General features: G+C 38.2%; 1 protein-coding gene across 1 annotated transcript in view; it reads left to right on the top strand.

The window, feature by feature from the left end:
* Positions 1 to 21,550, top strand: part of csmd2 (CUB and Sushi multiple domains 2) — a 967,861-nt gene that overhangs the window by 284,947 nt on the left and 661,364 nt on the right. The window contains exon 5 of the mRNA XM_039739491.1: positions 15,014 to 15,032. Within this exon, the coding sequence (XP_039595425.1) occupies positions 15,014 to 15,032 (19 nt within the window). The remainder of the gene's footprint in view (positions 1 to 15,013; positions 15,033 to 21,550) is intronic.

A 21,550-nucleotide genomic window follows, 5' to 3' on the forward strand; every position in this document is an offset into this window, starting at 1 on the left:
TCCAAGTGAGTTCTCACTAGTGCATAACCTGTATTGATTTTTGTTCCATAGTTTTTATAACTTAGCCTAAAAATTGATTTCCCATTTTAATTGCTTGAACACATTGCCTGGAGGTATGAATCTTAATTTAGCATAAAATTTAAAACCGTTTTCATGGTTTGCTCTGTGAAGGTCGGCTGTATTCAGCTTTTTATTTTTAATTAATTCTGTTTTTTCCTGCATGTAGCACTTTGCACCTCTGTACATTTAGGCCTCTTTTTCCATTTGTTTACTAACTTTTGAAGACTGCACTGATCTTCATGGGTTGTTTTTGCTGTTTTTTTCCCTCTTCAGTATTTACTATTCCTTCCCCTGCAAATTTTACAAGTTTGCTTATTCACAAGTGTCCATTAATTCATTAACTGTACCCAGCACTGTTTTATCTGGTTGTACCACCATGCTACCCAGAATCTATATATAAATTTTAATAATAATAATAATGCTTTTCACTTGTTGCTGCTTGAATGGAAAGTAGAAATATAATTGTTTTAGTACAGATCTTCCAACATGGAACCTTACCAGTGAAGAAATCAGTTTTATAAGTTACAGCTTGTTCCAAAGGCTTCAAAAATAGTATAATTATAATTTTATGTGCTAAATGTTCTTAAACTTTAACTTACCATGGATCTGGCTTATTTTTCCAGCACGTCTCACAGGTGCTTAAGGGGATTGCAATATGGGGAATTTGGAGGCCATGTCACCACCTTGAACTCTTTTGTTATATTCCTTAAACCAATCCTGAACGATTTTTGCAGTCTGGCAGAGTGCATAATCTGGCTGGAAGAGGTGACTGCCATTAGGGAATATCATTGCCATTAAGGGGTGTAATTGGCCTGCAACAATCTTTAGGTGGGTGGTACTGTATATATCAAAGTAACATCTACATGAATAGCATGACCCAAGCTTTCCCAAGCATAACATTCCCCAGAGCATCACACTGTCTCTGCTGGCTTGCCATCTTTCCATAGTGCATCCTGCTGCCATTTCTTCTCCAGGTAAACAACGCATATGCACCCAGCCATCTATATGATCTAAAAGTAAATGTGGTGCATCAGACCATGCCACCTTCTTCCATTGCTCCATGGTCCAGTTCTAATGCTCACACACCCATTGTAAACAGGAGTCAGCATGGGCACTCTGATCAGTTTGCAGCTATGCAAACCTGTGGTATAGTGGGTCCACAGCTCATGTCAAAGGGCCATTTTTAAAATATATAATCACCGCACTCGCGGCTTAACGTGGGAGCGTGGTGGTTGTGCGGCTGAAGCGTTTCCCAGGGTGATTCATGATATGGGCGTTCCTCACCTAAGTGCACACGTGAGAAACCATCCACATCCGTAATTTGTTCCCGGGGGCTGCTGATTGCTACAGCTGCCACATCCTCTTCATAAATAGAAGCACTAGGCGGTTGGGGGAAAAAAAGAAAGAAGGAAGGAGAAAGAAAAATGGAGGTTGCAGGAAGAAAGGCAGGAAGCAGCGCAGAGAAAGCCGGTGAGAGAGAGTGAGCGAGCGAAGGCTCACAGGCAGGCAGCTGGACAGCGAGCCCTAGCAGGGGTGTTTGGCCGACACTAGGTGGGGCAGAAGGAAGCGTCGCTCCGGCTGAGTGATCAAGAAGCTGGAGTGACCGGAGAAGGATGGCTGACCGTGTAAGGCTGAGAAGGCAGCAGGAGTTGTGGAGTTTTGGGAAGGTGAGCCTCAGCGTGAGCAACCTGGCCATTGAGGAACCCAAGTCTCAGTCCGATAAAGTAGCCATACGGAGCCAGGGAACGGAAGGCAACCAGACAGTAGTGAGGTCAGCTGCAGGAAGGGCTACTCTCCTGTTGAGAAGCCCATATGGGAGAAGCAGGGGAGCCGCCAGGTAAAGAAGACACCGGGCTGTGTTGTTTTTAAAGGAGTCTGCTTCCAGCATTGTTTAACCTCGTTTTAAAGGATTGGTTTTTTTTTTTTATATATATTTTTAACCTCCACAATTTTTCACCTCTGGTTTTATGGATTATTTAATGACTTTGAATGCACTGCACTTATTTAATTCAGACTTTGTTTTGTTGGTTGTTTTTAATAAAAGCACTTGACACTTTTTATACCATCCCCTAGCTCTATTTGTTATGCCTCACTTTTAAGCTCATCGGTGACATTACTGACGGTGTCAGGTTCAAGGGCTCCTGAAAGCAAGATGGGAGCATGCAGCGAACCTGCATCATCACATTTGGTGTCAGCGGTGGGATGAGCTGGCAGTGGGGACAGAAGAGGAGACAGAACAGCAAGCGGGATTGGTGCCAGACTTTTCAAGAATCCATGGATCCAAGCCGGAGGAAGACATTTTAAAGGACAGAGCTTTTTTAATGGACATGTATTTATTGATTGTTTTATTGTCTTTTAAAAATTCTTATTCTTTTAATGTCCTGTTTTTATGAAGGGGGGCTTGGGTTGGTTTTATTGTGGGATTGTTTTAGTGCTTTTATTTATTTGTTTTAGTGCAGTGTAGATGTAGTGTGGCTGAGCTGTGGACCTGCGCCACCAGTTACACGGAGTTGGCAGTGGCATGGAGCCTTCCCGTGCAGCTAGAGGCTTATGGGGGGTGGAATGTGGTATAGCGCACAGTTGAGAAGTATAAGTGTACAGGTGAGAAACTGTCCACATCCGTAATTTGTTCCCGGGGGCTGCTGAATGCTAAAGCTGCCACGTCCTCTTCATAAATAGAAGCACAAGGAGGTTGGGAGAAAAATAGAAAGTAAAACAAATGGAGGTTGAAGGAAGCAGAGAGAAGAGAGAGAGCTGGTGTGAGCGAGCGAGTGAGCGAAGGCTTGCAGGCAGGCTGCTGGATTGTGAGCCCTAGTAGGGGTGTTTGGCCAACACCTAGGGCAGTTGGAAGTGGCCGCTCCCACTGAGCTTTTTATGGAGGAATGGGAGTAACCAGCAGTAGGACAGCTGGCCGCTTAAGGCTGAGAAGGTAGCGGGAGTCGGGAGGCTTGGAAGGAGAAGCCCCAACGTGAGCGTCCTGGCCGTTGGGTGAAAGCCAAGTCTCGGTCTAGGTGAGCGGAACTGGAGCCAAGGATTGGAAGGCCACCAGACCAGTTGAGTGGTTGAGAAAGTCAGCTGCTGAGAGGGCAACTCTCCTGTTGTGGGGCCAAGATGGGAGAAGTAGGAGAGCTGCCAGGTAAATAGAAGACACCAGGCTTTATTTTAAAGGACTGCTTCCAGCATTATTTTAACCTCGTTGTTTTAAAGGATTGTATTTTTTTTTTTCTATTTTTTTAACCTCCACTTCACATCTGTTTTATTGTGGTAATTTATTTATTGAAGAAACTGTGAAGCACTGCACGTTATTTAATTTGGACTTTGTTTTGTTGTTGATTTTAATAAAAGCACTTTTGCACATTTTGCACCATATCCTTGCTCTATTTGTTGTGCCTCACTGCTGAGCTCATTGGTAACATTACTAATGGTGACGGGTTCAAGGGCTCCTGGAAGCAAGATGGGAGCATGCAGCGAACCCGCATAGTCACAAACCCCATAAAAAGCAAACAGCAATGCACTGTGTGTCCTGACACTTTTCTCTCATGGCCAGCATTGCATTTGTCAGCAATTTGTGCTACAGTAGTTTTGTGATATTGTGCCACATGGGCGAGTCTTCATTTATCAATAAGACAACAATAACCCTGTTGCTGTTTCACCAGTTGTTCATCCTTGGACCGCTTTTAGTAGGTACTAACCACTGCATACCGGGAACACCCCAAAACACCTGCCATTTTGGAAATGAACTTACTCAATTATTCTAGCCATCACAATTTGACCCTTGCCAAAGTATATCAGATCTTTATCCTTGTCCATTTTTCCCACCTCCTACACATCACCTTCAAGAACTGACTTTTCACAAGCTTGACAGGTGCTGCTGCCTGACTGATGTTTTAGGAAAGCAGAGAATTATTTTTAGTCCAAAAAAGAAAAATCCACACACAGAATTTTAAATGGATTTCCAGATGATTGGATGGGCGTCACACACGGATTCTATAAGTATAAGAAACAACTGAAACTCAGCTGCACCAGCCATGCTTATTTTGTTACTAGCTCTGAAGCTTAGGTATCTGCACTGGTATTCGGAATCCCTTAATTGCCAGAAGTGACTCTATTCCATTGGGCCCTTGAGCAAGGCCCTTAACCTGCAATTGCTCCATCTTGGGTATGACATTAACTTGCATCCAGCTCTGCAAGTAGATTCTACAACTTGCTGAGAAAACTTGGGGGTTGGTGGCAGGATTAGCACTCCAGCAACCGTAAAAAACAAAAAACAAAAAAACCTCTCACTGTTCCAGTGTGGTACTGAGGTGTCACCCATTGCACGGTTGCACTTTTGTCCCAATCCGGATGGTTCGTCATGTGGTGGGTGTGGCAACAAATGCTCCCAACCATTCTCTCTCTCTCTCTCTCAGTCAACTAGTTAGTTTTTTGTTTGTGCTTGGTATGACATACACTATATAAAGCACAGATTTTAACTGAACAAACAATATGGCACTATGGCAAGTTTGTGTTAAACCAAAATTATTTTCATTCATTTTCAAAATTGTTAAATTATTATGTTATTTTGTATTTGATTGTCATAGGGTTTGTTTCTTTGAAGTCAAAATTTTCTCATGTATTAAGTATTAACATCTTCCTATTAGCATTTAAATCCAAACATTTTTTAATGTCATCTTAGTTCTGTTAATTTTTTTTTTTTGATACAACTGATTAGATTAACAACATAGGTGAATGTATGAAAAGAATTGTTAAAAAACACATGAATTAACATTAATTGAGAACACACCACAATGTGTTTGACCATTAGTTGGACTGTTTTGACTGAGTGTGGGTGTGCATGACTGACATCCTTTTATAGGATTATTACCATTTTTTTTTTTTTATTCAGTTTTATTCTCTCAGTCGCGTTCACGATGCCACCCACACCCCCCAACCTGCATTTGACACTGCTATTTTAACACATAGACGCACTATAACAGAGGTGAACTAGGATGATGTTTAGATCTGGATGGTGTATGTGCCCCAAAAAAAAGTCTAACTGCATTCTCGTACCATTGCTTGCATACTAAAGTGTCAGCAGGAACTTTTCGTGGCATTACAAAATTTTTTGAGCATGCCCATGTCGATCAAACACAGGAAGCTCTGCAGTCTACTTGTGACTTTACGCTGTTAGGGCCGATTTATACTTCACGCTCAGAACGCGTACGCGCCCGCATCATGGCTGCCACGCGTTCCCAGCGTTCATTTCACGCGTCCTCTGAGCAGGTCCTCAGAAATTAATGCGACGCGTGCGCGAGTTGCAGTACCAGCAAAAAGTCGGGCGATGCAGTGTGCTTAAAGTCGGAACGTGACGTCAGAGTCTCTGTTTACTATCTACATGTGACAGCGAGCCTCTTTGGAGATCCTTCGGGGATCGATGTGCGCGCTTTGCTGTTTGATGGATGGTTCAAAGTGGTGAAGCAAAATGGCGACATACAGATGCATTCGTGGTGCTTTTATATTCAAGCGTTGCATAATCCCGATCGTAATGACACGATATATTTTAAAAGTCTCACATACCATCTTTTGTGCCATCTTTTTTTTATTTTTTTACTTTACCTGCTGTCAGGTCCAAGAAGCTCGTAGCGATTAAAACTGGGATGACATTTCGATGGTCTGCTTTAATAATAAAGTAAACTACGAGGTTAAAGTGGACATTTCGAGATTAAAGCCGAAATTTCCACTTTAATCACAAAATACCCATTTTTACTCTGTCTTTTATTTTTTTCTCAGTGGCTCAAATACAGCGCTATACATTATGTTGCCGATGTGATGTTGCAAAAAAAAATTGACGGCACAAAAGATGGTAAGTGAGACTTTTAAAATTGATCGTGTTATTACGATCGGGAATATACGACGCTTGAATATAAAAGCACCACGAATGCATCTGTATGTCGGCATTTTGTTTCACCACATCGAAGCATTCATCCCGTAGGATATGCATAGAGGCTTTCTGTCACATGTAGATAGTTCCCGAACGTAATGACACGATACATTTTAAAAGTCTCACATACCATCTTTTGTGTCATGTTTTTTATTTTTGCAACTTAACTACAGCAACATCATGTGTATAGCATTATATTTGAGCCACTGAGAAAAAAATAAAGGACACGGTGAAAACGTGTACTTTGTGATTAAAGTGGAAATTTCGGCTTTAATCTCAAAATATCCACTTTAACCTCGTGGTTTACTTTATCTTTAAAGCAGACCATCGTAAACGTCATCCCAGTTTTTAATCGCTATGAGCTTCTTGGACCTGACAGCAGCGGAAAGCAGCAATAGATCGTCGTCAGAACAAATGTATGATATTCCAACTCTCTGCACATTTAGAATCTTTTGATTTATACCTGATATTACTTTCATGATGAAATGCATTAAAGTGTGTATGTTACATTTTACATATAATTTCATTTAAATAATGAATACTGTTAATTACACACATGGGGGAATAATTACACACATGGGGGTGTCACGGTGGTGGAGTGATAGCACTGCTGTCTCGCAGGGAGTTGTGTTGCTGGTATTTCCTGCTTGTATTCCACACTGTGCTCCGGTTTCCTTCTAACGATATGCAGATTTGGGGATTTGGTGCCGCTAAAATGACGCTAGTGTATGTGTGCTTGTATTCACCTTGCGATGAATTGAGGCCTCAGCAAGGGACTGTTTCTCACTCATGCCCAGTGCTTGCTGGAATGGACACATCCGTGGATTGATGGATTTAATCAATAAACATCCTTTTCAGAGATATTGCGGTAAGGTGTCATCAGAATTTAATAGGTGTTCTAGGCAATTCACAACACAGAGAAGTCGAACATGTTCTCACCGTGATAATATCTCGCACTGCCACCTGGTGGATTCCTCCAGATTTACGTAAAGTACGCGCGCAAGTATGAACACTACAACGCTTGCGTAGCAGGAGCGTCCGCTGCAACATGTGGCGCGTTGCGTGAAGTATAACTCCGGCCTAAGAAGTAAGTAAATAACTCAAGGTAAATAACATTTGATCTGACTTTTATGTAAGTAACATATGAATGTTAATGTTTTGGGCACATACACCATCTAGATCTAAACACTAGCGTGGAGAGTCGCTTGCATACTGAAGAAGTCTATAGCCGAAGGTGGAAGCTGCCGTCGCTGTACTTTGTATGTAAGAGCCAGATCGAATTTTATTTACCTATTTACCTTTATTTACTTACTTCCTACAACGTAAAGTGACAAGTAGAGTGCAGAGCTTCCTATGTACATATAAAAAGTACAGCAATGGCAAAAGTGCGGTGTGCATTGTTGCTCCAATGTAGAACCGTCGTCATCATCTGAGTTCACCTCTGTTATAGCACGTCTATGTGAAAACAGCAGTGTCAAATGCGAGGGGGGGGGGTAAAGTTGGGATCATGAACATGACTGAGAGAATAAAACTGAAAAAAAAAACAAAGCGAACCTTTACAAGTATCATACATTTACACCGGCTGTTACAGACTGGAATCAAATGTATGTTTTTATTCTAAAATAGTAAGAATAAGATCAGCTCACTTTTCAAAACGGACTTGTCCGGGGTTGAACCTGTGAAATTTTGATTACCAGTCAACAGTTGATACCGTTGCGCCACCGAAGCAGTGTTTCATTTTATACGCCAATGTTCCAAGACAAATTTAAAAGTAATGATTTCAGAGAATGTTAAGAAGTGTTTCACACCTGGAGATGACTTTTGGATACATCACTATGACAAAGTCCAGACAACAGTCTACACAACTAAAGCAAGTTGATTCTCCAACATCAAAGCCATCCAAGATCTAAGCCAGTTTTAACAAGATTATGCGCATGGCTGTTTATGATCTTGTGGGTGTAAAGTTTACATGCCTGTAAATGTCCAGATGACCAGTCATTATTATTCTGATCTACTTTGTCATTTGCAACAGAGAATCTGGTGAAAGCAGTGAAGATCATTCACTCTCTGCTTCATAGCATGCATTACAAAGACACTGCCACGTTCACCCTACTCTCCAGGCCAGACGCCAGATGACTTTCCCCGTTCGCCAATGTAACGATGTGAAAGGCTAACTAAGTGGGTTGTTTTATACTAACAATAAAGACTAATTGTGTTTACACAAGCTGGAGAAAAAAATATTATTTGAGAGACACAGAGAAGTTTTGTGAACATGTATTATGGAATAAGTCGGATTTACCAGGTTCATTAAAGATTGGCCTACTACCATTCACCCTAAGTTTAACAGATGCATGAACACACTACGCACACTGCCCCCATAAACACTGATTATATGTGATTCATACACAGTCTAACACTCCTCAGTACTACCTAATAGGGTCTCACTAGCTTTGGCTTGAGAAGTCCAGATCAGTGCCCCCTAGACAGTGGATATGATGCACCTTTTCTTTGGCACATTGCTCCTTCTTGTGCTGCTCACTACTGAAGGCATCCCTTCTCATCTGCTAACCCTGTGGGAAAGAAGTGCCTGTCTAACTACACAGAGTGCCCTGTATTTACTTCATTACTTAAGCCATCCAAGATGTGCAGGAAATGTATAATAGTTTAAAAGCTTAGTAAAATGAATAAATATACAAAAGCAATGAATGATACAGAAATTTAAATGAATAATAGTAAATGAATAGCAATATGTGGATGTAAAGTTCCTAAGGCCATCCAAAGGCTTCACTTCAGGCAAATATAAAGGAAGATGATTTTAATAAGGATATGAAAGTCAAAGAACTGCACCAGGAATGTCATCTTTGTGGGGGTGACCTTAAAGATGGTTAGTTGCAATTCAAAATTTATCTCTTTTGTCCAGCTGGATGGAGTCTCTCAGATGGAATTGAGTCTCTTTCTTACCTCTGGGTGCTCCATACTTTATGGCAATAACCCTATGTAGGGTTTTAGGCTTTATGGTATTACTCACTGATAATCAGCTAATCGTTCTCATGATAAAAAAAATACTTTGCAGTTCAGGTCTCGTCTCTGTCAAAAAATGTGTTAATATCCTCTGAATTTCTTTGAACAGATACTATACTCACTAGCTCATGATTGTTATCTTAATGAATAAGTTCGATGAATACAATGCACACGTAAATCAAGAAATATGCTGAGCTATACTTAATAAGTAAAACATTCTGTGAGTATGATTAGCAAAGTCTTAGAAAGAAAGAAACGAATGAATGGTTCACAGTTTATGTACAGTTAATAGCAGCAGGTCTGAATGTCCTGTAGGTGAGGGAGGTTGCAGCTTGCTTGCAGTCCCAAAATGATGATTTTACAATTCATAACATTTTTGCAGTGTGTTCATCTTACTAGGTCAGGTTCAAAACTTTATGATCCCCCATTGTATAGGGATGCATGGGTGGGTGGATGGATAGTTAGATAAATGGATGGATGGATGTGAAATCTATTAATTCTATTGCCTATAGTAGTACTACCCTTTTCACCCTTTAAATTTCAAATCTGGACTTTACAATACAATATATCATTAAATACATCACTAAATATGTCTCAATATATTGCAATGAAAGTATAAAATAACCACTTGCCTTCATTCTTAGCACCCTGACATAAAAAAGTAACACTGGATCAAAAGGTGTGAGTCTAGGGCATGGAAGAACAAAATCAAGACAATAGACTCAGAGTTCTGTAAAATTTTGCCAAAGAAAGTATGTTACAAATTTTTGAAATATGCAATATAAACTAAAAAATGAAGACTAAACTATAGAGCATTGCAAAATACAAAATCTAAAACATGATGTGCCATCCATTATTGACCCATTTACTCCTATCCAGTTAAGCCTATCCTTACTACTTTTTTTAAAACCAAGGAAACAATGGTGGACACCAGATGCCTGCCCATCTCAGGGTACAGTCCCAGAGACGCTCACTCTTACTCTAGACACTTTAGTCAGGACCTAGTCTTTAAATGTTTGAGAAAATCTGGAATATCTTAAGAAAACGCACAGACACAGAAGAACATTGCAGCTTCATATAGGTGGTAAACAAAATACATTTTAACTTGGGACACTAGAGCACTCTGCCATCACATTTGCAAAAAAATAATGCTTTTATTTATTTAATTTTGTTTTTAACACTTCAGTTTAGTGTTGCAATTCTTTTGTTGTTGAAAGTTTTTCTGTATTGATTGTGATTTTTATTTTGTATGCAAATATAAAGTGAATGTACCATATATTAAACATATAATGTAGGGTTAGAGTTCAGATATGTGGACCATAATTAAAAAAAAGGTTGGATATAAATGTTCTCAACTCTTGCCAATGTCAAGAAATATTGAAAATGGCATTAGTGGTCAAAGTATGGCTCGCTACATATCTTGTATTTATTAATGATAATCAGAAAGGCAGTACAATTTAAATAGGAACAATCTTCTGCATTTTAATTTTGTCAAAAGGTCATGATGTAACTAAATTATATTTATATCTAAACACACACACAAACAGAAACATGTATATTTATATGAAAGAAGCAAGAAAATGTGTACATATAATACACACATATCACATATTCATATTTTTAAATTGCAAATAAATATCTGCACCTCCTCAGGCATTATGTTTGTTATCTTTGTTATTTGCTATACACAATTTTTTAGATTAGTTTATAAAATTTACTTTTCCATTATTTTTGAATGTATAGCCCCAGTACATTTGTACAGCACAGCAGACACAGAATCATATTTTCATAAAATGATGTAAATGATGACAAATATTAGGAGGCTGACGGGCGTGAGCTGCACTTATTTATTAACCCTTCAAAGAAACCATAAATCAAGTATGTGCAAAGCATGTCTTTTCAAACAGCTGAACCAGAAATATAAAGATAAATGTTACTTTACATGTCAGTACTTTTTTATGAAAAACTTTCTTAAACGATTCCTTTGTCATTTTAAACTCAGCATAAGGATTTTTTAATTCATCAACAAACTCATTTGGTTAAGTATGTGGGATCAAATATTTAAAGTGAATCCAGAATTCATTATGTACGTGAGTATACTTGTATGTCGTGAAAGGAACGTGTAAATGAGTTTTTGGTTTTTCCGAAGATATGTGCATGTTCAAGGCATATGTATATTTGAGTAAAGTATCAGTGTATCGAAGATGACCAGGTACAGTGTATGTTCAAGTCAAATATGGCATATGTGTTCCACAAAGTAAGTATGTTTATGTGAAGGTTTGCAGCCAAAACATTCCCAAGTATGTGTTGAACATGTAATATTCAGTTCAAACTATTCTTGCATGTGCTCTTGACTAAAAACAGGCCCAGTGCACTTGCATGATGGAAGAGAAACTACAAAATCTTATAATATTTGCATACATAAAGGTACAGAAGCAAAACAAATCATCTCAATGTTTCTAAATAAACAAAACATTGTTTTGTATTAAAAACTTAAGTTTTTCTGAACTAGGCCAATTTCTGGCAATTCTGTAACTTCATAAGTATGCGGAAGTCCACACATATATATAAAATCCAGTGTTATGTCATTAACAGTGAAATCCTAGGAGAGTTCCAATCAATCTGATGTATTATTCCATCTCTTCTCATTTGTAAAATGTCTAATGTATGTATGTTTAAGAATTAGCATGACTAATAGCCCTGTCAGTCCCTCATAATTTACTTTGAACCTTTATACATAATCATGTAGCTCCTTAGACAATGGTCAAGGTGCTGCTACACTCTGTCACACTTACCTTTTGCCCTCACAGCAATTAAATGTGTACTGCACTGTCAAGGTAATTGCATATTTCAGTATTACAGCACCACAGGTCATGGTTTTTAACTACTGGGTATTATTATGAGAAAGTAAATGACTTCATTTGGTTGCTAAAAGCAAAGCTGTTTATGATTTACTTTTATAATTTGAACATTGCCTCTTCTTTTGTTTTCACCAGCGCTTGTCCAAGCTTCACTTGGTGCATAAAGCAGAAACTAGCATTAATGAAGGTCCATTCTATCACAGGACTTGCACACAACCACATAAAACAAACCAATTTAGAGGTTTCAATCAAAGAAACTCACATGGAACAGTGAAAGAAAAGTGGTGCATCCAGTGAAGAGCCATGTAGATGTGAAGGAAGTTTCCAAACCCCACGCAGACATTGAAGTCTAGACTAGGTTTTGGAATAAGTATATGAAATGTGTGAAGTTATTGTGGTAGTCACTGACACTCAGCCTGTTTTGTGATTTGTTTGATATTTGATTTTGCATTATGTCAAAAGAATATGTATTGCATGATGTTTTATATGAAAGTGCCGAAAGCTGTTTGATACGTGTATAACCAGTAACAGAAACGGGGTCATTTCAGCTTGTAAGCAGTAAACAATATAAAAGATTGGTCGTATTGTTTGAAAATGTAAACTTCTATGTGTTTCATACATAAGTAAGCAACAGACAATAATGACAAATTTAGGAAATAGAAATATATTTTATAGGCATTTAAAAAATCAAGGGCATGTACTGTATAATTTTTGGTCAGTCTGATCTAAGAGCTTCCATCACGTGAAAAGAAGCAACCATAACCAGATGATTGCTTCTTAGAAAGAGTGTAATTTAATAATACAATTCAAGACAACCTAAACAACCTACAGTTCTAATAGTAGTCTTGCCATTTGTCCTACCAACATGCAACACTTTATAGAAGGTTGTTATTTGATGGAAAATTGTTCAGCAGAAAAAAACTAATCATTTCTCACTCTAAGAAAAAAAAAAAAACAACAGTAAAAGCATTATAACTGTCTGTTATTAGTTTTATTGATCGTTGTGTTGAGATGTCCGCAGGTAATCACTACAACACTTTTTACATTTTAATCACAGCCCACAAATTCAGATTATTATTGTTCCAACAGAGAAACATATTCCTCTTTATTTGGTGTAAGTATGCCTTTTTCATTAAAAGACACACATTTTCTATATTTTTAAGATCATCATTTTATGAAAACTCCTCCTCTCCTGCTTGTCCATTATTTAGCACCAACTCCAAATATGTTTACTTATCATGGGATGTATTGTGAATAGAACTCCTACCAGGTTTTTCTAATAGTTCATGAAAGAGCAACCTACAATTAGCAGGATTTCTGAACCACATCGTATCACAGTGTAGTCCTCTTTAATGACTATGGGATTGTATAAGGGTGAAAGATCCCCTTAGAGGTTTAGATGGGGAAAAGGCACATGGCTGAGTCTTGATTGTGGAAAGGATGTCCATTCATCCATCCATTATCCAACCCACTATATCCTAACTATAGGGTCACGGGGGTCTGCTGGAGCCAATCCTAGCCAACACAGGGCACAAGGCAGGAAACAAACCCTGAGCAGGGTGCCAGACCACCGCAGGGGGCGCACACACACCAAGCACACACTAGGGACAATTTAGAATCGCCATTGCACCTAACCTGCATGTCTTTGGACTGTGGGAGGAAACCGGAGTACCCGGAGGAAACCCACGCTGACACGTGGAGAACATGCAAACTCTACACAGGGAGGACCCGGGAAGCAAACCCAGGTCTCCTAACTGCAAGGCAACAGCGCTACCCACTGTGCCACTGTGCCACCCTGGAAAGGACATACCTTTTTCAAATGTGTGTAAGTTTAATTTACACCTTTGACAGGACATGAAGTAGTTAATAGTAAACATTTCTTATGTTGCTTGCTTGTTTGCATGATATGTTAGAGTATGATTAATGTTAAATTAACTATGATATCCCATGAGATTTCTTAAATCTCTTTAATTTCAAGTTAAAGAAGGTCACAAACATAAATATGCCTTCAGTATCTCTTATTTTTCTCACTAAGTGTAATATTGAATTTACTCTAATTACAAGAATGCTCACGTTTTACTACCCATTAGCTTGAAGCATCTTAGCATTTTCAGTTTTTTGAAATAATATAAATTGTCTTAGCTCTTTTTAGAGTGAGCCTTTCTTCTTATAAAGCAAGCTATCTTTTGGGACACTTCTTTTTTTAGTGGAAATATGCATGTTACTAATAGAAATTATATTTCATTCTCAAGCTCATGTTCCTAAAACATGTTTGTCTGAAGGATGCAGTCATACTTGATTCTTTCAGTTAAGGCCATGAATTCAGATTGTAAGGACTGATAAACATATTTCAACTTTAGTAAAGTATTTTCGTCAGAGTCTTGAATGGTGCAATATATTTAAAAATAAAGCAACTGTCTTTGCGTTTTGTTTTGAATAAGATAGCTGCTTTGAAATCTCCTTTCACTTTTAAACAGAAATGATCTCTACCTATTTTCTTTGAATATTTTTTTTTTCTTTTTATAAATTATTTTTATATGTTCACTTAGAAATGGTTCATTGTAAAGATTCTGGTAGCAGCTGTTTTTAGCCCTGTCACATTTTATATTGTAGCACAAATGACTTCTAAACAGCGATGAGATTAAAATGATAAAATGCAGTCAAGCGTATGAAATCTGTGCATAATTGAAAAATGAAGCTGGCCCTTAAACTTAAGTGTTAGTTAAATTAAGTCATAAAGTTCTGACTCGCAGCCAGTCATATTCACTCTGCTCAAGTGTCTTTTCAGTTTCACTTTTAAAAGAACATTTATGCACTGTTTCTACCCTCCTCCTCCTCCTTTCTTTAATTGTGAAATTTGCAGGCTCCTTTTTATTGTTTTAATTGTGAGGTTTCAGCGATTTGTAAAGATTCATTCTTTTTTAACTAATGCTTTATGGTGTGTTGTTAAATTCCATGAATGAGAAATTAGTACTGAAAATTCTATAGACAGCAAATCCTAAATTGTTCATTAGAAACTTGTATAAACCCTAGGGGGGAAAAGTTTGTGGTTTTGTTGTATTGTATATATGCTTTTAGTAATATAAGAAAGGTCAATCAAAACAAGATGTTTTATCTTACACAGGAGCCTACTAGAAGAACAAGGAAAAAGATGTTCATGTTTTTCTTTTGCCACTAAAGTAAATGTGTTCTGTAATTCCGTCAAACAACTGACAGACTATGTGGCCTACTGACTTATGCATTGAGTCATAAATAACAAGTTAGACAATTCAATTCTAACCTCAAACACTTTATGTAACCAGAGGTTAGTTACTAAACCTACACAAGATTAAAAAAAAAACTAAAAACAGCTGTACTATAGGTTTATATTTATAAAATGTCTTATAATGATGGTCCCCATAAAAATATGGCATATACTGTAAAAAAATAAGTGATGTTAGTTATTCTTACATGATTTCACTATAGGGTTAATCATTCCATTATTAAGTTGCCGGGTGTCTTAGAATGTCCATTTATTTATCTTCACATAATTGTCCACTGGTTCATCCTTTCACTCATTTTTGAACAATTCCTTTCAATGCATGATCTGACAGCATCCCGTGTAGACTCATGTATATATGGGCCAGTCAGTTCTAAAAGGTTAGGAACTGATCAGAATTCTGGTGAAGGTTCCACAAGATTTGAAGCCTCATATCATTTGTAGTAATTGTTTTCTCCCATGAGCATGCCTTCATTCAAACAGTAATAGCTTTTGACTTTATTCATGATACGCCAGTTAGGGAAGCTGAACGATGAGATCAAATCTGTACCCTTTAGTAAGCAAGGGATACTTTGATCTTAAAACCAAATCTTTAAGCTTATGCTGAGCACAAGATGGACCAAACTGTAAACTGTAAAAAAATATTGAGGATAATCACAATACAAATATGATCCTTTCCAGCATGTTTACAAAAAGGCCAAGTCTACCTAAAACCACAGAGTAGAGGTCAACTGGAGAAGGTGAAGCAGTGTCTCACAAGATTTAAGAGTGCATTTCTTCTACAGAAATGTTAGAATCAGAACAGCACAACATTATTTGGTCTCGTCCGATGCGAGAGATGGACGTCTGAAGTGGAGCTCCGCTAGCAGTGGTGCTATTTTTCATATTATTTGCTTATTATTCTGAGATATCCTGTATTTATTCAACCCGAGAGGGACCGCTACAGTATATGTAAACACATATAAACATGGCCAACAAGAAGGGGGGTCCGAAAGAATCGAAGACTAAAGCTACATCCAAGCTGCGATCAGCAAGCCCTAGTTCGAGATACGGCCTCTCAGAGACAGACCTGGATCAGATGGGCGAAAGTACAGACTCCTCGGGACCACGGTCCGCTACATCGTCGCCGGCTGAGAGCGAAAAGGGGAGCGAAGGTGCGATCGTGAGTGCAGATGTGGATAGCTCGCCGATTGGAGAGGATTACCTGAAACTGGAAAAGGCCGGGAGGTCCGCGGCTTCAGTTACGCAATCACGCGGGACTGGAGCAGCGGGACACCGCTTCAGCAGAGTCTGCTGCTTCATCTACGGCACAAGAAGGCACATTTGAGCTATCTGAACTGAAAGTGTTGCTCGCTGAGCTCAGGCAAGATATAAAGAAAAGCGAAGGCTAATGAGAAAGCAACGGCAAAGGCACATGAGAGACTGAAACAGGAGATGAAACAGGCCAATGAATGGCTGCGACAGGAAATCCAACAGGCAAATGAAAGGCTGCGTCAAGAGGTACAACTTGAACTTTGACAGGTGCTGGGTAAAATTGAAGAGCGCATTGAGAAAAACTCGGTAAACTGAGCACGCTTGCTGATCGATTGGAGCATCTTAGTGAGACATTCACGAATCGGATCGAAATAGCGAACATCTAGCTGCCAGTGCCGAGGAAAGAGCAGTAAATGTCAGTTGAATGTAAAAACTCGGAGAAAAACTTGGAGACAGACTGGCTGCTTTAGAAGATGGGAATAGAAGGTATAATGTCAGAATTGAAGGCCTGCGGAGAATCGAAAGTTTAAACCCGTGAAATTCGCAACTGAACTTTTTCTAAAATAATCGGGGCGACTTTAAAGCAGAATCTGAGATAGCAGCGGCTTACACGCACGTGATCAAACACCGTCAGACCCGACCAAGATCTTTTATAGTCGTTTTGAGCGATTATCATTTAAGTTAGAGGTGATGGAACTCCTCAGGAAAAAAGGAAGATATTATATATGAAGATTGCCACATTCGTCTTCCCTGACTTCTCTCCAGCAACAGCTATCAAACGCGCCTTCTATAATATTAAACAGCTGCTACGGCAAGCCAATGTCAAATACGGCCTCCTGTATCCGGCAAAACTGAAAGTGGAATGGCAGGGTCATTTCTATGTTTTCGCTAGCAAGGAGGAGGCAGAAAATGAGTTAAGAAAGCTGATCCGGGACTATTCTGATACATAATTGTGAGTCATGGCGGTAAATGATAAAGCTAGGATTAATAATCTACTGTCTGATCTATTTGTTTTAAAATACGGGTTTTTATCAGCATATATTCTCATATTCTTATATTATTACTTACTTATTACTTATCATTACTTAGTATTACTAGGGCTAAATGTTTATGTTTTATTGTGCTTAATTACGTTTTCCTCCTCTTTTTTTTTTTCTTTTCTAATTATTTCATGTGTACCCTAAATGAGACTGTTCAATATCATACCCTTGGTTTGCTGTTATTGCTATTACTGCATTAAGACTTGTTATGCTTGTTTTGGACACATCTTTAACACCATCACCTGGGTTTATTATCTGGGGATATCATCTTAATGCACTAAAATTGATGAAGATTATATGTATATATATATATATATATATATATATATATATATATATATATATATATATATATATATATATATATATATATATATATATATATATTTTTTTTTCTTTTTTTTCCTCTTTTAAAGACTATATTGGTAACAGATATCTCTATCTTTTAACCTTAAAGCGCCACTGCATGGGGGCTTGATGTGCTTTGGACGTGCTCTGTCTCTGGGTATGTCAGAGGACTGGGACTGCATGAAGTGGGTTTTAGCCTCACCTGGGGAGGCAAAAAGGGAGGGTGGGGGTTTAAGGGGGGAAGAGAAAGAGAGCAGGCTTGATCTATATCTAATCTATCATCTCAATCTTTATAATTATAACTATCAACGTAATAATAAGCTGCATGGCAACAACTCTTGGGGGAATAGGAAATTAAGACCTAAACTATTTCACTTCCAGTTAAGACTATAATATGACACCAAAAACTCAGAATCAGTGTCTCCATGATGGGACAGTTAACTCGTAAGCTGGAATGTTAAAGGCCTGAATCACGAATTAAAGAGAAAGAAAGTACTTTCTCACCTAACAGGTCTAAATGCTAAAATAGTATTTTTACAGGAAACCCACTTACTAAGTAAGGATCAGTTCCGGCTGCAAAAGACTGGACTGGCCAAATGTTCCATTCTAGTTTTACAAAGAAAACTAGAGGGGTGGGAATTCTCATACATAGAACAGTACCATTTGTAGCATCAGATGTAGTATTGGATCCTGAAGGGAGATATGTGATGGTCATGGGAGACTTATCTAACTGTAAAATGATTTTGATAAATGTTTATGCACCTAATGTTGATGATAAGGAATTTATACAAAATTTATTTGCATCCATTCCCAATCTGAACACTCATAAACTTATAATGGCTGGGGGCTTTAATTGTGTTCTAAATCCACTTTTAGATAAGACTTCCTCCCCAGGGGAACGCAACTAACACCGCAAAGATAATTACAAAGTTTATAACTGATCACAACTTATCAGATCCCTGGAGGTTTTAAACCCAAATTCAAGAACATATTCTTTCTACTCACCAGTACATCATTGCTACTCAAGGATTGATTACTTCTTTATAGATAATAACTTCTTGCCTAAGATTAAATCTTGTAAATACGATGCTATTGTTATTTCAGACCATGCTCCGATGATCTTGGAGCTGAAATTACTAAGCCCCATACACTCACCCGCAGATGGCGTCTCAATCCGCTTCTATTAGCTGACGAGAATTGTACTGAATTTATATCCAAACAAATTGAATTCTTTCTAGAGACAAATACATCCCCTGAGATCTCTGCAGGAATACTCTGGGAAACTCTTAAGGCCTTCTTAAGAGGACAGATTATCTCATATCTTTCCCACAGAAATAAATCCGAAGCGAAGAAAGTAGCAGAGATAAAAGCGAAATTACTAAAATAGATGAAGAACATGCCAGACTACCAAGCGAGACTCTACATAAGAGGAGGCAGGCTCTACATTCAGAATTAAACCTCTTGACAACTAAAGAAACCGAACAACTAATTTACAAATCCAGACATCATTATTATGAACATGGAGAGAAAGCTAATAAGCTTTTAGCGCAACAAATTCACAAGCAAGATATGCATAGCGCAATCTCGTAATTACTAACACGAATGGAGATAAAATCATCGAACACAAAAATATAATGTACACTTTTAGAGACTACTATAAATCCCTATATACTACTGAGTTTAAAGAAGACAATATACAATCTAATGCATTTCTGGATAAATTACAGATACCACAAATTGACGCTTTTAGTGTGGAGGAGCTCGATAAACCTCTGTCATTATCAGAATTACTGGATGCTATAAAGTCACTCCAAGGTGGAAAAGCAGCAGGCCCTGATGGCTACCCTGCAGAGTTTTACAAGAAATTCTCCGCTCAGCTAGCTCCCTCCTATTAGCAACATTTACAGAAGCCAGAGATAACCAATCTCTTCCACAAACCTTTCGCCAAGCACTAATCACTGTCTTTCCAAAACAAAATAAGGACTTATTACAATGTGCATCATACAGACCAATTTCACTTCTGAATAACGACGTTAAAATACTCTCTAAAATCATAGCTAGAAGGATGGAGAAAGTGCTCCCCTCAGTAATATCACAAGACCAAACTGGATTTATTAGGGGCCGACACTTATCTTCAAATCTTCGACGCCTGTTTAATGTAATATACTCACCAACTAAATCAAACACCCCAGAAATATTATTATCATTGGATGCAGAAAAAGCATTCGACATGATTGAATGGAAATACCTTTTTACTATTTTGGAGAAGTTTGGGTTTGGCCCGAACATTTGTGCATGGATTAAATTACTGTATACTAACCCAGAAGCTTCAGTTTGCATCAATAACATTTGCTCAGACTACTTTAAACTAGAGCGTGGCACAAGACAAGGATGCCCTTTGTCACCACTGCTGTTTGCAATTGCCATTGAACCACTGGCAATACATTGTCGAAATACTGATCAGATAAAGGGGATTAGCAGAGAAGGACTGGAACAGAAAATCTCATTATATGCAGATGACATGGTACTGTATATATCGGACCCAGAAAATTCTGTGCCTGCAGTCTTAGCAGCACTCACAGAATTTCAAAAGCTCTCTGGTCTCAGAATTAATCTGAATAAAAGTGTACTCTTTCCGGTGAATAATCTAATATAATATTAGATTAGACACCCTTCCTTTTATCATTGCAGAACAGTTTAAATACCTCGGGGTAAACATCACAAGTAAACATAAAGCTCTTTATCAACAAAATTTGTCGTCTGTATGGAAAAAATTAAACAAGACTTGCATAGATGGTCAACCCTTCATCTCACACTAGCTGGAAGAATTAACACTGTTAAGATGAATATTCTTCCTAAGCTCCTTTTTATTTCAAAACATACCAATATACATTAATAAATCGTTCTTTAAGCAATTAGATTCAACAATAACCTCATTTATTTGGAATTCTAAACATCCACGCATCAAAAGAGCGACCCTACAAAGACAAAAGGCAGAAGGCGGCATGGCTCTACCTAACTTCCAGTTTTATTACTGGGCAAATATACAGTCGATAAGAACCTGGACACAAATAGAAGAACATACACAGGCATGGACCGCAATAGAAGTAAAATCCTGCAGTACTTCTTTGTATTCCTTGCTTTGTGCTCCAATAAACACACGTTATCGGCAATACACTAATAACCCAATTGTGCTCCACTCACTTAGAATCTGGAACCAATGTAGAAAGCATTTTAAGACGGAGAAGCTTCTTTCTGTGGCACCCTGCAAAAGAACCACCTCTTTCAACCCTCACAAACATATGCAGTTTTAATATCTGGAAAAATTTGGAATTAACTTGCTTAGAGATCTTTATATAGACAACGTCTTTGCATCCTATGAACAATTACATTCCAAATTTAACATTCCAGCTACAAATTTCTTTCACTATCTTCAAATCAGGAACTTTGTTAAACAGAACCTTCCAGATTTTCCTCATCTTGCACCCTCATCCACGCTGGAAAAATTATTGCTCAATTTCAAGGAGTTAGACTCCATCTCTACAATATATAAAATCCTTTTACAATCCCTTCCTTTCAAAGATCCAAGAGGACACTGGGAAAATGACCTCTCAATTAATATATCAGAAAAGGAGTGGAAAGTAGCAATGCAGAGAATTCACTCAAGCTCCATATGCAAAGCATACAATTATACAACTCAAAATTATATATCGAGCACATCTGACTAAAACTCTCCAAAATGTTTCCAGGGCATGATCCAACCTGCGAACGTTGCAACCAAGCCCCA

This window comes from Polypterus senegalus, chromosome 17 (genome assembly GCF_016835505.1).
Source record: "Polypterus senegalus isolate Bchr_013 chromosome 17, ASM1683550v1, whole genome shotgun sequence".
NCBI classification, from domain to species: Eukaryota; Metazoa; Chordata; class Cladistia; order Polypteriformes; family Polypteridae; genus Polypterus; species Polypterus senegalus.